The 18,039-nt window shown below is 35.1% G+C and overlaps 1 protein-coding gene across 1 annotated transcript in view; it reads left to right on the top strand.

The window, feature by feature from the left end:
• Positions 1–18,039, top strand: part of pgm2l1 (phosphoglucomutase 2-like 1) — an 81,379-nt gene that overhangs the window by 58,061 nt on the left and 5,279 nt on the right. The window contains exons 9-13 of the mRNA XM_028799389.2: positions 6,127–6,307; positions 7,071–7,164; positions 11,966–12,095; positions 14,093–14,282; positions 17,544–17,677. Of these exons, the coding sequence (XP_028655222.1) occupies positions 6,127–6,307; positions 7,071–7,164; positions 11,966–12,095; positions 14,093–14,282; positions 17,544–17,677 (729 nt within the window). The remainder of the gene's footprint in view (positions 1–6,126; positions 6,308–7,070; positions 7,165–11,965; positions 12,096–14,092; positions 14,283–17,543; positions 17,678–18,039) is intronic.

The raw sequence follows: 18,039 nt of genomic DNA, 5'->3' as shown, positions 1-18,039 counted from the left end.
AAAATGTTACCACTTCCTGAAGTTATTTAAGTTCCAAGATGTACCTGAATGTTTTTCATGTGTAGAAATGATCTCCTACAACAAAATAGAAACAAGGCTAGAATATCTCTGAACCTTGAGTTATTTTTGGGTGACCTAGTAATTTATCATATGCCACAACAAATTAGTCCAGATTTATATTACTATGTTTCTTTATTTATGTTCCAAATCCACCAGATGTAGAATTCTGACAGGTGCAAAGTATTCCATTTGGAGTAATGTGTTAAAAGGATATTTTTGGTATTTTCATGGTGAAGGCACAGTACTTCATCACAATCATAATATATAGTAATTTGCAACATAAAATTAGTTCTAAAATTAATCATTTTGTAAATAAAAAAAAGCAAACCTTCTTTTGATGTGTTTAAAACTTACATATTCTGTTAAGTTTTTTTTAGGCCAAAAAGTTCTTGAGATTTCACACTTCCTGCATAACAGTGTATCCATAACTTTTTAAGAAGGAAAATGTCTTGAGATTGCACAGTTTTTGTAAAATACCATATCCATTTCTTTTTAAAAAGGAAAAAAACAAAAAAGTCAGGGAGATTGTCATTTTAAAAGAAGTCTGGCTATGCATATCACTTTGTCACTCATCTTTCTCTGTGGCACCCTTTCAGCCCTAAGGGGCATAAATTCACCGTAGAAAGTCCTCACTAAGTGCCATTATTGACATTATTCAATGTTCATGCCCAGATGTGAATTACTGTCTCTGTTCTTTAGAAAACTAGACTACAATAAGCTTCTTACATTCTTTTACTTTAGGAAAGCAGTAATATTGCCGGCTAATGCCTGTATGATAATTTACATATGAGCTTCGGTGATCTAGCAAAAGAAGTTTAAGTTAAGTGACAAGAACATAACAGACATTATAGGCATACATTTAGTTTAAATCAGGTTGAAGTTTTGGTAAGTTTTGTACAGGTATTTTAGCATAAGCAAAAGTGGCAGTGCAGAGTTGTTAGTCCTACCTTATCATCACTAGGGGTCTGCATTAGGTTTGCATGTTCACCCCATACATTTATGGACTGAATGGTGTCAGTGAGTTTACTTGATCAAAAATGTTGCCTTCAGTTCTTTTATTACCATATCCTTAGCAAGAGCAACTCATAATGCTTGTCTGTTTTTTTTTTTTCTTTTAAATCATGCTTGCTGATGACATCACACTAAAGTAAGTGTGATATGCAGGTGATTTGGATCTTCAAAAACAACGATGTTTATTTATATAGCACATTTTCATACAAATGATGTAACTCAATGTGCTTTACAGGATGAAGAAAGAGAAAAAAGACAAAATATATAAAAAATAAAATTAGGTAATACTTTTATTCTATGTTAATTAGTAAGGTTCAATGGCCAGGGAGGACAGAAAAAAAAAACTCCAGACGGCTGGAGAAAACAAAACTGCAGGGGTTCTGAGGCCACGAGACCACCCAGCCCCCACTAGGCATTCTACCTAACATAAATTACCTCAATCAGTCCTCATGGTATTCAGGGTTCACTTGGACGATCATGTGGACTTCTGGCCTTTAATCCATCAATATAGGGACATCATGGTACTTTTATCGGGTGGTGGTGGTGCAGATCACCACCACAGAAGACCGGAAAAAAAGAACAGCAGAGAAAGTATGGGTTAGTATGGATTTCAAAGCCACCATAAATGATGATGATAATTAAATGCATATACAGAGTATCAGGATTAAACTAAAATGAAGCTATGAGAAAGCCATGTTAAAATAATGTGTTTTTAGCAGTTTTTTAAAAGTGCTCCACTGTATTAACCTGGCAAATTTCTATTGGTAAGCTATTGCAGATTTTAGGTGCATAACAGCTGAAGGCCGCCTCACCACTTCTTATAAGTTTAGCTCTTGGAATTATAAGCAGACACTAATTAAAAGATCTATGGTTACAATCTGGAGTGTAAGGTGAAACACATTCTGAAATATAGGATGGAGCGAGATTATTTAAGGCATTGTAAACAATAAGCAGTATTTTAAAGTCAATTCTAAATGACACAGGTAACCAATGTAGTGACATCAAAACTGCAGAGATTTGTTCGGATTTTCTTTTCCTAGTTAAGCTTCTGGCTGCATTCTGCACTAGTTGCAATCAATTGATGTCTTTTTTTGGGTAGTCCTGAGAGGAGTGTGTTACAGTAATCTAGCGGACTGAAAACAAAAGCATGAAGTAATTTCTCAGCATCTTGCATTAATAAGAGACCTAACTTTTGCTATATTTCTTAAATGAAAAAAATGCTGTCCTATTAATCCAGTTAATGTGTGATTTTTAAAATTCAGGTCAGAGTCAATAGTTACCCTTAAATTCTTTACCTCCGTCTTGACTTTTAATCCTAATGGATCAAGTTTATTTCTAAAAATTTGATGCTTTCATTAAAAATACAGTATAGTGCAGTCAGTTCAGATTTATTATTTGTATAAAGTACAATGAAACTCTTAATGTACACAGTTCACCACCACACTGCCACTCAGCGTGAATCTCTTGTGGAAGTAGGCACCATCTAGTAAAAAAAATAGTCATATGATTTGAGAATACATCTGACTGTTGTTATAAGTCATGGCAGAACATAACTGATGAAGAAGCAGAATTGCAGAAGCAAAAATAATAAGTAGACTATAACATGATGATGGGGAGTGTTGCTGCTACAAACAAAAAAACAAGCAAGAAACATATCCTTACTTTGAGAAAACAGTACCAAGAACCAGTGATAAAATTTATTTGTTTTGTAACAAGCATGCTTTAGAAACATGTAAGGCATGTTTTCTTAAATTGACATGTTTGCAATCAAAGTGGACGTATTCAGAAAGTTTTTGTTTCGTTTTTAATTTTTTTTTTTTTTTAAATTAATTTCTTACATTGGGGCCACGATATTGTTCACTTTTATTATAAATGATGAGAGCAGGCTAAATATTTTTTAAATTTATAAAATATGCTTCATTTTAGAACACAATTTTTTATGTTGCAAATTAATGCATACCATGATTGTGAAGAAGTAACTTAGACTTGAAAAATACCAAAATTATCCTTCAATGTCTGCAAGAAATCTCCTTCACTTAACTGTGCTTTATTAGTAAATACATGGAAGGAGCTTGGCAGTCCTTGGACTCTGTCAAAGTGAAACTCTGTTGTTATCAATTAAAAGCATGAATTGGCTCATTTGAATACACTGTTGCCATCCCAGCAGGTGCACAAATTGAACTAAAAATACATCTGCTTTTGATAGTGTTTTCCTCTGTTAAAATATGATGGTTTATATACAGGTAAAATTCCGTTACAACGAGCTCACAGAGACCTAAAAAATATTTCGTTGTAATGAAAATTTTGTTGTAATGAGATTCTGTATTTGTTACTATAGTGTTTTCTTTAACTTGCGCCCAGGCGTTTGCAGTCATTTCAGTAGCTTCTTTCGCGTTAATTTTAATCTCCTCCTGCCTACAAGTTATGCTGACGAGAATTTTTCTCAGCATTTCCTTGCGATAATACACTTTCAGGGTGCGAATGATGCCCAAATCCAATGGCTGAAGTGCTGCTGTGCAATTGGGTGGGAGGAATTCAACACGAACATTATCTAAATGTGGAAGCATGTTGTGGGCTGCACAGTTGTCAATCAGGAGCAGAATCATTATTTCTTCTTCATATCGTGAGGTTTCTGAACTCTTGAGACTCCCCACCCAATGGGAACGACACGCTGAAGTGCGTCCTGAAGCGTGATTGCAGAGTCTGTGGAAGATTGTTTGTCCGTTGCTGGGGCAGTGCAATAGGAGGCTCACAGCGCTGCAATGAAGCGCCACAGAAGCAAATCATAAAAGATCGGGGTCGTGCTACAAGTCCCTGTCTTGCACCCCAAAACACGAGGCTCAGTCTCAGTACTTTAACAAAACCAGCTTTATTCAGCTTGAAACAGGAGCGGTACAGTTATGTATCGTATCGTGATCTGCCACTCTGCTATACACTGACACAGCAGTCAGGCAGTCGTGGCCAGGTCAGTGATCAAGTAATTCTGCTACAGTATCTGCATTTACAATTTACATGCTCCTAGCCTTGCATCACCAACAGGTTAAAAAAAAAAAAAAAGACGTTGAAAGACTACCTTCACATTGCTCCTTTGCTGCTGGGCTTACTGTACTTGCGGCTGATCTATCGCGTGATCCAATCGGTACTTCGCAGACTTAAAAGTCCAAAAGCACCTGTCAGTTGCGGATTGTTTGTTTGCCTTTCTCTGTCTCTGTCCTTCCCTGCTCCTGACGCACACTCCTTTGAAGAGGAAGATATGTTTGCATTCTTTTAATTGTGAGACGGATTTGTCATCACCATCTTGTCAAGGAGCAGGTTTAAACTTTTGAAAAAGAAGCATGTTTGTTTGCAGTGTTTGAATAAAGTTCCTGTCTCTACAATCTTCTGTGTTTCTGTGCAAATCTGTGACCCAAGCATGACACTGTTTACTTTGACAGAGAGATGCAGCATATCTGCTATTGCCCCGTACAGACGTGGAGATCGCACTTCGGGATGCTCTTCGGCATGCTGTCCAGTTGGGGGAGGTTCCAAGAGAGTTTACAAACCTCACATTCTCTTGAATGAGTGCTGCATTAATAGGAATATTTCTTGAACGAGAATCACTGTACCACATAAAAATGGCTTTTCAACATCTTCAAATGCAGCAGTTCACATACGTTTGCAGCCCGAGATTTTTCTACTTTTTTTGCTCTGTCTTTCAAGAAAGTTGACAGCATCGATAGCGATAACAAAATTCCAAATTCACTGGCAACGTCTTTTTTCTTTTTGCCGCAATCGAGAACTGCAAAAAGTTTTGTTTTTTTTTTTTCCCCTAATATGAACTGTTATTGTTTTTTCGTGTCTGCCATTGCCGAGGGTGACAATGAGTTAAATTCCAATGGATGTTTTTCAGATGTTGACGAGCAATAACTAAAAGGTATCACTGAAAACCGCAAGAAAAAAAAAAACAAACAGTACGAGGAAAGTTCGAAGAAAGAAAAAAAAATTAGTGTTTCTGTTTGTGGATCGTTGTACACAACTGAGCTGCGGCCACAGAACTAACTGCTCTGTGGATGATGATTCAGTCAGGCATTTCAAGGTCTTTTGTGCACTTCGTTATAATGAAAGTATCTGCTGAATGTACTTCGTAGTAACAAGATTTCTATAGGCTCGTGTCATATGGGGAAGCTGTCGGGACCATAAAAATACTTCATTGTAATGAAAATTTTGTTGTAAAGATATTTGTTGTAACGGAATTTTACCTGTGTTTAATAGTAGAAAACAAAGTATGTGTATGGCTTACATTCTTAATTTCATTAAACTGGCAACCATTGTTTGATCATGCATTAGGAGCAAAACTATACTGATTTTGGCAGAACAAGCAATGGAATATAATATAAATTGAGATCTATGTGTATAAATAAGGTTATATCTAGATAATTATATACTGTTACATCCATCCATCCATTATCCAACCCGCTATATCCTAACTACAGGGTCACGGGGGTCTGCTGTTACAGTAAGTGATTTTTAGTAAAAGCATAATTTAAATAAAAAATTGTGAATTTAGTAAGGAATTTTCCTCTTAAGGTACCAACTACACAGAAAAAATAATTTGCTGAGATGACCAAACATACAAGCAGTAGAGAAGAAATCAGGACGTTATAGAGATAAAGTGCCAAAGAGCAATATGAGTGGTTAACCCTGCAGACAAAAGGAGTTCTAATGAAATCAGTAAAGAGAATCAAGGGTGAGAGGGTATGGGTATATGCAAAGAATGAAAGGGGGAAGGACAGACAGCAAGCAGAAAACCAAGGAAGTGATGAATGATGGATAAATTGCAAGAAAAAAGACAGAGACCTGCACTTAGCAACGAACAGAGAGGTGCTTAATGGAGAAAAGTAAAAGATGACCCATCGTCTAATGGAAAAATGGTAGAAAGGAGATGATAACCCAACAAGAGTAAAGTTTTATTAAATTGTGCTTCTTAATAGATACACACTTTATATAAAGTATTTCCATTGTGTTTTAGTCATTTATATTGTTCAGTCAAATAAGTATTCAAATTTACAATTTCAGTGGGACCTGGAAAGTTTTTACTGGAAATGAACTGGCAGCTCTGCTTGGCTGGTGGATGCTACTGTGTTGGAGAGAAGCAAATGCAGAAAAAAAAAATATCAAGAAGGTTTACATGTTGGCAACCACAGTCTCTTCAAAGATTTTGCATACAATGGCTCAGAAAGAAGGCTTTCAGTTTGAGGTATGCACAGGTCTATATTGAAAATAAAATGTGTTTAAGTTTCAAAACCATGGTTATTCACAAGTGTACTTTATTTGGTGGTAAAAGAAAGCTGTTTAACCCATTTGCTGTAACAAAAATTTAAGTAAAGCTTAGCATAATATATATATCACCTTATTAGTTTGTTGTTTGTTCTATATGCATTTTAATGTAATTAGTCATGTACAAGTTCTTATGTTGGCAATAAAGTTTTTATAGCAGATGAATGGTCTTTCTCAGAAATTATAACTCAACTTATTAACTGGAGTATCTTCTATATAGAGGATGAGGTCTCATCTTATTAGCTTGAATACTTTCTGCATATTCTGGTTTTCTTCTTCCTACAATGATGTGCTGCCAGTCTAATTGACTGAACGCAAGTATGGCCTTATTCTTCCCCTGAAGTGGACTGTTAAAAGACTTCAAACATCATCACATATAGGCACAGAGCTACGGTGTGCAATAAATATTTGATTGACACTTGAAGTGTGTTTCACCACAGTGAAACAAATGTTACAGGAATTTTTGGATATCTGTTCCATGTTGTGGATGTGAAGAATATACCTGTGTGCTGTGGAGAAACAAAGACATGCACAGCACACCCTCAAGAACCTGCAAAGAAGCATTTTGTACAAATGGTTTCCATTGTGTACTGATAAAAAAAAAAAGTCTAGCAATACTTCTGTATAGAGTCTAGATTGGATAGTGACATTTAAAAGTTGCCCCCTCTCTTTTATTTCTTTAGGAAACTTTACCAGGTTTTAAGTGGATAGGAAATCGTATCATACAGCTGTTAGACAATGGGATGGAAATTCTGTTTGCATTTGAGGAATCCATAGGTAAGTATTTATTTTTGCTACTTTATATTTTCCATGTTTTGATACAATGCTATTAACAACGTGGAAAAATTGAATTTACCTCATGTCAACTGTATTTTTTGGCTTCAGATCCAGATACATTTTATAATTCCATTATTTGCTTTACATTTTCCTTAAAGTTAAAATTGATGCATGTGTACTGATGCTATAATTTACTGCATAAACAAAGAAAATCATTTGTTTATTTATTCAGAAGTTACTTTCTTCTTTGAAACATACTTTATCTTATTGTAATTTCTAAAAGCATGCTGTGTTTTAAAGTGTGGCAGTGCATTGTTGAATGTTGTTGTAGATTTTTGTTTATAGAATAAGTGGGTGTTAATTCCGGTGTGTTAAAACTGAATCATATTTGTACTCCTGACACAAGAAGGTAGAATTCTGAATTATGGTGCGTTACATTATATAAATTAAATTATTTATATTTTCCATCTCATTAAATGTATTTACTTTTCATGCGCTTCTATTTGCAAGTTTCTGTCCTTTATTTTTATTATAACTTTGTACGATGTGAATTTGGTAGTAATTCAGATGAAAATCTTGGTCAATATGGTATTAGTGGCTGGAACTATCTGCTTTGTAGATTGCATTAGAAACTCAAGATATATGGAGGCAAAATGGGGGGGGGGAGAGAAAGAGAGCAGGCTATGTTTAATCTATTCTTTTAATCCTTATAACTACTAATGTAACAATAGGCTGCATGGCAATTACCCGTGGGGAAATAGGAAATTAAGGTTAAAGCTGTCTCACTTCCAGTTAAGACTACAAAATGACATCAAAAATTCAGAATCAATGTCTCAGACCCACTTACTAAGCAAGGATCAGTTCTGGCTGCAAAAGGACTGGACTGGCCAAATGTTCCATTATGGCTTTACAAAGAAAACTAGAGGTGTGGGAATCCTCATACGTAGAACAGTCTCATTTGTAGCATCAGATGTAGTATCTGATCCTGAAGGGAGATATGTGATGTGTTATGGGCAACTTATTTAACTGTAAAATGATTTTGATAAATGTTTATGCACCGAACGTCGATAAGGAATTCATGCAAAATGTATTTACATCCATTCCCAATGTGAACACTCATAAAATTTTAATGGCTGGGGATTTTAATTGTGTTTTAAATCCACTCTTAGATTCCAAGCAAGGCTGTACATAGGAAAAGGCAGGGTCTGCATTCAGAACTCAACCTCTTGACAACTAAAGAAACTGAACAACTAATTTATAAATCCAGGCATCATTACTATGAACACAGAGAGAAAGCTAGTAAGCTTTTAGCTCAAAATATCCACAAGCAATAAGTTCGCAATGCAATAATCCCGGTAATCACCAACACGAACGGAGACTACTATAAATCCTTATATTCTACTGAGTTTAAAGAAGACAACACACAATCTAATGCATTTCTGGATACATTACAGATGCCACAAATAGGTACTTTTAGTGCAGAGGAACTGGATAAACCTCTGGCGCTATCAGAATTACTAGATGCTATAAAGTCACTTCAAGGTGGGAAAACAGCAGGCCCTGATGGCTACCCTGCAGAAATTCTCCACTCAGCTAGCTCCCCTCCTATTAGCAACATTTACAGAAGCTAGAGACAATCAAATTCTACCTCAAACTTTTCGCCATCTTTCCTAAACAAAATAAGGACTTATCACAATATGCATCATATAGGCCAATTTCACTTCTGAATAATGATGTTAAGATACTCTCAAAAATCATAGCTAGATGGATGAAGAAAGTGCTGCCTTCGGTAATATCACAAGATCAAACTGGATTTATCAAGGGTCGACACTTATCTTCGACGCCTGTTTAATGTAATATACTCACCAACAAAGTCAAACACCCCAGAAATAATATTATCATTGGATGCAGAAAAAGCATTTGACATTATTGAGTGGAAATACCTTTTCACTACATTAGAGAAATTTGGGTTTGGCCCTAACATTTGTGCATGGATCAAACTACTGTATACCAATTCAGAAGCTTCAGTTTGTATTAACAACATTTGTTCAGACTACTTTAAACTAGAACGTGGTACCAGACAAGGCTGCCCCTTGTCACCACTGCTATTTGCAGTCGTCATGGAACCACTGGCGGTCCACTGTCGAAATTCTTATCAGATAAAGGGGATTTTCAGAGAAGGACTGGAACAGAAAATTTCACTATATGCAGATGATATGATACTGTATATATCAGACCCACAAAATTCTGTGCCTGCAGTCTTAACAGCACTTACAGAATTTCAAAAGATCTCTGGTCTCAGAATTAATTTGAATAAAAGTTGTGCTCTTTCTCAAGCATATTGAGCAATTCTCAAGCATACAATATTAGATTGGACACCTTCCCTTTTATCATCACAGATCAGTATAAATACCTAGGGGTAAACATCACAAGTAAACGTAAAGCTCCTTTATCAACAAAATTTCACCGTCTGTATGGAAAAAATTAAGCAAGACTCTTCATCTCACTCTAGCTGGAAGAATTAACGTTGTTAAGATGAATATTCTTCCTAAGCTACTTTTTTATTTCAAAACATTCCAATATTCATTAATAAATATTTTTTAAGCAATTAGATTCAACAATAACCTTATTTATTTGGAACTCAAAACATCTGCTTATCCAAAGAGCGACCCTACAAAAACCTAAGGCAGAAGGTGGCATGGCTCTACCCAACTTTCAGTTTTATTACTGGGCAGCAAACATACAAGCTATAAAAACCTGGACACAAATAGATGAACATACACAGGCTTGGTCCGCAATAGAAGTAAAGTCCTGCAGTACTTCTTTATATTCCCTGCTTTGTGCCCCAGTAAATTCAAGTTATCGGCAATATACTAATAACCCAATTGTGCTTCACTCACTCCGAATATGGAACCAATGTAGAAATATTTTAAGATAGAGAAGCTTTTATCTGTGGCACCTGTGCAAGAGAAACACCTTTTTCAACCCTTGCAAACATAATGCAGTTTTTAATATCTGGAAAAGATTTGGGATTAAATTGCTTAGAGATCTTTTATATAGACACCATCTTTGCATCCTATGAACAATTACATTCCAAATTTAACTTTCCAGCCACACATTTCTTTCACTATCTTCAAATTAGGAACTTTGTTAAACAGAACCTGCCCAATTTTCCTCATCTTGCACCCTCCTCCATGCCGGAAAAAATATTGCTCAGTTTCAAGGACTTAGACACCATCTCTGCAATATATAAAATTATCTTGCAGTCCCTTCCTTTTAAAGATCCAAGAGGACAATGGGAAAAAGATCTCTTAATCAATATATCAGAAAAGGAGTGGAAAAATAGCAATGCAGAGACTTCACTCGCGCTCCATATGCACAAAGCGTACAATTATTGAACTCAAAATTATATATCGAGCACATCTGTCTCGCCTAAAACTGTCCAAAATGTTTCCAGGGCAAGATCCAACCTGCGAACGCTGCAATCAAGTCCCAGCCTCACTGGGTCACATGTTGTGGGCCTGCACCAAATTAACATCATTTTGTACCAATGTTTTATACTATTTGAAATTGGAAAAAATCAAATATTCAGTTAGAGGATCTGTACATAATTTTTTCAAAACCTGGCAGGATCTAATCAATAATATCTTAGAATAAGCTCATAATGCACCGAGGCAACAATTATCTCCACATTTCTTTTTCTTCTCCATCTATCTCTATTGCCCTATTAAACTCTGAGAAAAGCCAAGCAAAATGACACCTTTTATTGGCTAACTAAAAAGATTATAATATGCAAGCTTTCAAGGCAACTCATTAAACTATTAACCTCATCAATTTAGGTATGTTTACAAGCCTTAAATTTTACTCTGTTGGCCATGCTTTCTCTCTCAGGGGTGGGGGGCGACTTGTTTTCAGTCTTATCTTTTGTAAAAATTGATCTATTTGTATGGAATGATTACAATAAAATTTAATTAAAAAAAAAAAAAAAAACTCAAGATATATATGTTTAGAGTCTTTAGTTAACGTAATCTGTGTGTCTTTGGATACAGTAAACAAGTGTCCCAGAAGAAAACTTGTGCAGGCATGGACTATGTGCAGTCCAACAACAGCCAGGTGTGAGATTTAAATTAAGAATGCCAGACCCATGCAAACACTTATTTAAAAAAAATATTGTAATATGAATTTCTCTGGCTAGTAGCTGCAGGTTTTGGTTCCAGCAATTTTTCTTAAATTGCTAACTAATTGCTTATGCTAATGGAGCATTCTACTCTTACCTTAATTCTAATTGACTTACTTTTAAAGATTCAGAACTGGTAAATCTTTTGTTTTATTTTGTTTGTTTGTTCCTTAATCAAGCCACACAAATAAATAATTATTGACTTTTACTTAATAAAATTATTGGAACAAGTTAGCTCACTTAGCATCTCATTATTGTTTGGTTGCTGATTAAGGGAAAAATAAATAGTTAAAGGTTTTGAATCTTAAAAAGCAAATCAAATAAAAGTGAGGCAAAAAAAGTTTCTTGAATTAGCAGCATTATTTGGTTAGTAATTAAGAATGCGGCTGGACCAAAAATGTGCAGCCACTGTACCCTTTCAGAATCTGAGTTAAACGCCTGTCTTTGAGGCAATTTTCAGTATTTAATGACAATTAAGGGATTAGGTAGATTTGAGAATGTTGTATTATATGTGCAGCCTGCCAAAAATACAGAAGGTGGAAAAACTAATTATTTGATTCATTTGCTACTGTTAATGTGAAACATTTTTACGTTTTAACTGATGTATTCAATTTTACTACCCAGGTTTCATGTGTGGAACGTCCGTCTTGGACAAAGATGGTGTGAGTGCTGCAGTTGTGGTGGCTGAAATGGCAACATATTTAGAAACCAAAAACCTCACACTTAACCAGCAGCTTGAACAAGTATATACAACGTGAGTTTGTATGTATGTATGTATGTATGTTTTTACTTCTTTTTTTTCAATAAGTATCTTGCTACTATTTTAAAATATTTGTTAAATATATGTTGATTCTGCATAAATGTGGTTATTTGAGCTAATTTCATTAAATATCCATGGTGATAATACAATAGTAAAAAATTAGAATCCACTTGAAAGAACAAGATTTAATTGGTCTCTTATTTCATAAACACATAGTCAGTTTTATTAGTGATAGTTAAGTATTTAAGTGGGGAAGTAAATGATTCTCATTTCTGAAGAACCACAGATAACTGAAATAATGTGTTGTCTTCATGAATAAATAGAGAACATTAGATTAAAACATCTTGAGCAAAAAATATTTTTTCATAATAAAATCAATATGTGGCCAAGGGCATGCCCTCATATAAATTAAGTCATTTATTTATTTTCTCCACCTAATTATTTTAGGATATCACTGGGCACAAAAAAGAAGCCTGAACTGGACACTACTCCATTACAGAATACATACACACAAACGGCCTCAAGCGCTGAATGACACCAGGCCAGTATATAGTGGTCAGTCTACCTTACTGCCTTGTCTTAGACATGTTGGAAGAACCTGGAGTACTTTGTGAAAACCCACAAGGGAACAATGAGAACATGCACATTCTTCTCAATCTGATTGTTAGCTAGGATGTGATACCAGGTCTCTGGAGAACTAAGGTAGCGGTCCCAAACATAGTAGTATGTGTAGCCACTATAAATTAAATGTGGTTTGTTTTTATTACATTTACAAAAAAAAAATTAGATCAGTTTTATATTTAATATAAATCTGAGAAAAGAATTTACATTTAAAAATTCACCAAATTACAAGTTGCTTTTAAAAGCTTCTGAGTAATGCATATTTTCAATATTGGCCAAAAATGGTTCCTGAACAAAAAAAAAAAAAAGAAAAATTCTTACATGTGACAATTTGGTCATGGAGGGTTATCTTTGGTATTTTACATTGTATTTTTTTTTTGTAATTGCTAAATCAGATTTTCTTATCATAGTTCCAGTTTAAACCTACTGTGATGCAAACACACTTTTCACTCTGGAGTAGGTAGACTTTTGTCAATTTTTACACTTGTATACCAAAACACTATAAATTCATTTATTTGAAGGATATTATATCAGTTTAACTTTATTCAGCTAACGAGTGCTGTTTGTTTTAGTAATATATAAAGGAAAGAAAGGGGGAAAAATGATATAATTTCCCTTTCTTTCCTTTAATAAAGTTCATACCACGTTCACATTTAAGTAGTACTTACAAATATAAAAGATTTATGAATGTATACTTTGTGTGATATTATGAATCTGTCTAGAGTAAGTAAAAAATGAGAAAAGAAACTGAAAGAAATTTAGCAGAGAATGGTAACACCAGAAAATTAAGCATCTCTAAATAAGAATGATTTTGACACTCAATATTGTAATGGAGATTTGACTTTCTGCTGAATACATACTTCTAGATAAAATATGATATATTATGAATAAAGTACAATATTTAGATGATTTTAAGAAACAATTTATTAAAAAAAAGTCCTAAATTATTTTTATCACACTAAGTATGTTATGGCTACTATTATACACTATTCAGTCATGGGCTGACTTGCAGCTCCATTTCTGCCAAGCCATTTGGCCATATGTTAGTCACAAAGTGTACAAGTTATTACAAGAGATGCTGTGCTGGTGCTGGTGTGGAATAACATAAAGCAGTCTTAAGAGTCTCACCAGCAGCATGTAAGAGAAGGCAGTGCGGGCTGAATGCAAAAGAATTAGCCATATGGAGCAGCATTGATCAAAACAAATCTTAGGTCAAAAACCATACGAGACCCTGTGAAATAGTAATAACAATAATAAAATATGTATTATATTTAAAAGGTATAAATCAGTGCATGAGTGTACAATAAATGGGTTGGTTGTGTTTTAAAGCAATATTATCAAAGATATTGACTTACTGCATTGTGTTACAGCTATGGATTCCACATTACCAAAACATCTTACTTGATTTGCTATGACCAAGCAATCATCAAAAATATATTTGAACGTATTCGTAAACTTGGTGATGACCAGGGATATCCAAAGTTCTGTGGTAAACATAACATTGTAAATATTCGGGATGTGACAACAGGATATGACAGCAGTCAGCAAGATAAAAAATCTGTAAGTTATCTCCCTTTTTTTATTTAAAATATTTAAACCCACATCAGTTTTTGATAAAAGAAAAATTCTTACATTTTCTCAATTAATATAGAAAACATTTGATTTAACATTTTTAAAAAACTACATAAATATGAAAGTTAGGAGTTTGAGAATTTTTATTATCTGAAAGGCATATTAAAAGATATATTAAAATATGAAATGTGTTGCTACATTACTTTGTTCATTTTTATACAGCTATTTTATGGACTTTCTTCTTGTAACCACTAAAGATTTTTTTCTGGATCTTTTACAATACAGTCAGCCCTCTGTATTAGTTCCTTGATTCCCAGTGGACATCAAAATCTGCAAAGTCCCTTGTATGCAAAATCAAGCAACATTACAATTTGCAAAAGATCTAATATTTTCTCATCAAGCAATAGGGATTGATTTGACCACGTGATTGCTTTTAAGGAGCCATTTTGTCACAAAAACAAATGGTACTCATGTAAGCCCACTCAATTCCTGGCAACTGCCATAATAAATGCATGTAAACTTCAGATGGAGTGTCTTGCAATGTGTAACTGTGTCTTACCTGGTCAAATAAAGTCAACCACAGATCACCGTTCAAATCTCATTTTACCTTTCTTGCGTATTTCAAGTTACGTTAGGATCAAGAGGATCAAAAGCCGCCTGCTGCTTAAAACATCAAATAATGACATAACTTCTATTTATTAAAGCACAAACAAAAGTAAACAACAAACATTTTCAGAAAACTTGGTAAAGAGAACAAGATTTATGAAAGTGTTTTGCTCACCTCAAAACCTCAAACAGAAACAGAAGTACTGTAGATGCAAAACACTTTACTGCTTCCCGCTCGAGAGAGGCACAACAAGCACTAGGCTTCCTAATTGAAAACATTGAGAACCCTATCTCCCAATACTTGGACGTTAAATTAACCAGCCACACACGAGTAGCTAACGAATAAGATGTGAGATGAACATGCTCAAACGAGTGCTGGAAAGCAATTAGGCCTACACATCACTCCACGTCATTTGTGTGGTTTCAGCATAGAGCTCAGCACATAGCAAATACAACTTTTGCTTTTTAGAACTACAGTGGTCCCTCGCTATATCGCGCTTCGCCTTTTGCGGCTTCACTCTATCGCGGATTTTATATGTAAGCATATTTAAATATATATCGCGGATTTTTTGCTGGTTCGTGGATTTCTGAGGACAATGGGTCTTTTAATTTCTGGTACGTGCTTCCTCAGTTGGTTTGCCCAGTTGATTTCATACAAGGGACGCTGTTGGCAGATGGCTGAGAAGCTACCCAACTTACTTTCTCTCTCTCTCTCTCTCTATTGCGCTGACTTTCTCTGATCCTGACGTAGGGGGTGTGAGCAGGGGGGCTGTTCGCACACCTAGATGATACGGACGCTCATCTAAAAATGCTGAAAGATTATTTTCACGTTGCTACCTTCTGTGTGCAGCTGCTTCGTGAAGCGACATGCTGCACAGTGCTTCGCATACTTAAAAGCTCAAAGGGCACGTATTGATTTTTTACTTTGTTTTTCTGTTTCTCTCTCCCTGCTCCTGACGGAGGGGGTGTGAGCTGCCGCCTTCAACAGCTTTGTACCGGCGGTGCTTCGCATACTTAAAAGCCAAACAGCCCTATTGATTTGTTTGCTTTACTCTCTGTTTCCTTTGAAGAGGAAGATATGTTTGCATTCTTTTAATTGTGAGACAGAACTGTCATCTCTGTCTTGTCATGGAACACAGTTTAAACTTTTGAAAAGGAGACAAATGTTTGTTTGCAGTGTTTGAATAATGTTCCTGTCTCTCTACAACCTCCTGTGTTTCTGCGCAAATCTGTGACCCAAGCATGACAATACAAAAATAACCATATAAACATATGGTTTCTACTTCGTGGATTTTCTTATTTCGCGGGTGGCTCTGGAACGCAACCCCCGCGATGGAGGAGGGATTACTGTATCTGGATTTTTTTTGTTTCTTTTCAATCCATGGTCTGTGGAATCCAACGGAACCCACAGGTACAGAAGACTGACTGTACTATTTGAAATTAACCTTTACAGAGAGTATTCTTTTTTCCTCAATATATGAAATAGCTATGAAACTTTGATCACATTTCAAGATCTTTTTTTTTTTTTTTTTTTTGATATTTTTTATTATAAAGTGAAAATACATCACAAACTCTCTCTCTCGCATACTGACATTCTTGGTAGTCAGTTATGTATGCAGCCTGTTTGTTGTCAAACTAGAAACTAAGAACTGCCTTTGTTGTATGGCCAATGTTCTGGTCATGCTCAAATAGCCTCTGATCAAGGTGAAGATGCATATTAAATCTTTTGTTGATGGAGAAGTACAGTGTATGAGGAGGCATTCTGTCTAGGCTCAGTTCACAGAGTGGGCAAATTAACATATATAATTGGCTTTCTTTTTTACATTTAGCAAACTATGTGATTACTTTCCTTAAACAAATCAAGGTTTTCACAATATTTTTGCAAACAAATTTAAGTATTTCTAGATGAGGTGTCTTTGAACACACACTAACACTGATGTTGTTTACACATCCAGGCCTTTTAAGTACACTGAGGGCTGTGTACTGACAAGGTACTGTATATACTCGCATATAAGTCAGGTCTTGAAACCCAAAAAAATCAATCATAAAATTAGACCCCAACTTATACGCCTGTTCAAAACTACTACACTTAATTTTTTTTTTCCATCTTCTTGCTTCCTCCAATCTCTCACCAGTTTCTCAGATACATAGTTTTGTTGTAGCAGCACAGTTACCAATTTCTTTCGCTACTTCAACGACTTTTAATTTAAAACCAGCTTCATATTTTCTTCTGATCGAACGTTCCATCGTAGATAAGGGATGCTCTTACGATAAAGGTGTATGAGGGTGTGAGATACAAAAAACACAAAACAGTGCAAATGTTGCTTCCAAATATTTCAGGTATTACCATGTGGTCACATTGGCACAATACATAGTAAAAAAAAAAAAAGGCAGTGTGCTCAGTGATTACTCTCTCAGGTGAGCGTTAGCATATCATAATCTCTTGGACCAGTAACGTCAGTTTTCCACATTCGACTTATACGACCGACATTATAAAATACCGGAAATTATATGGTAAAATCAAGACCCGACTTATCCACAGGAGAACTTAAATGCAAGTATATATGGTAGGTCCTCCTGATAAGCTGCTATTTAATCAAGGAACAGACTATTTCTTACCATGACTTTTTTTTAATTGTGCAGGTTCTTCCTGTAACCAAAAATAGTCAGATGATCACCTTTACTTTCCAGAATGGATGTGTTGCAACTTTGAGAACAAGTGGCACAGAGCCTAAGATTAAGTATTATGCAGAATTCTGTGCTCTGCCTGGACAAAGGTTTGTGCTTTAGTATTTAATGCAGTGCCCTTTTTTGATTAGCTAATTAAACATTCATTGATTTTTCCAATGTTCACATGTAAAAAGCTATGTTTTATTTAATAGGGGCTTTTTTGTCAAATATGATATATCAGTTGTTATTCCCAGATGGACTTTGCACTTTTTAAAAGTATATTTTTGATCTGTTTTAATGAATTTTACCAGTTGAATTAGTTATAAGTAATAAAAGGGTGTGTGTGTGTTGAAATTACAACATACATGAAGATGCAAACATTGCATTGTGAGCATAGTAATAAACAAAACTGAGCCAGTAGAGGAACTCTCTTGGGTTATAATTCTGTTTTATTATAAGCAACATAAAT

The sequence above is a fragment of the Erpetoichthys calabaricus genome, chromosome 4 (genome assembly GCF_900747795.2).
Source record: "Erpetoichthys calabaricus chromosome 4, fErpCal1.3, whole genome shotgun sequence".
Lineage (NCBI taxonomy): Eukaryota > Metazoa > Chordata > Cladistia > Polypteriformes > Polypteridae > Erpetoichthys > Erpetoichthys calabaricus.
This window is presented reverse-complemented; position numbering and strand designations above follow the sequence as displayed.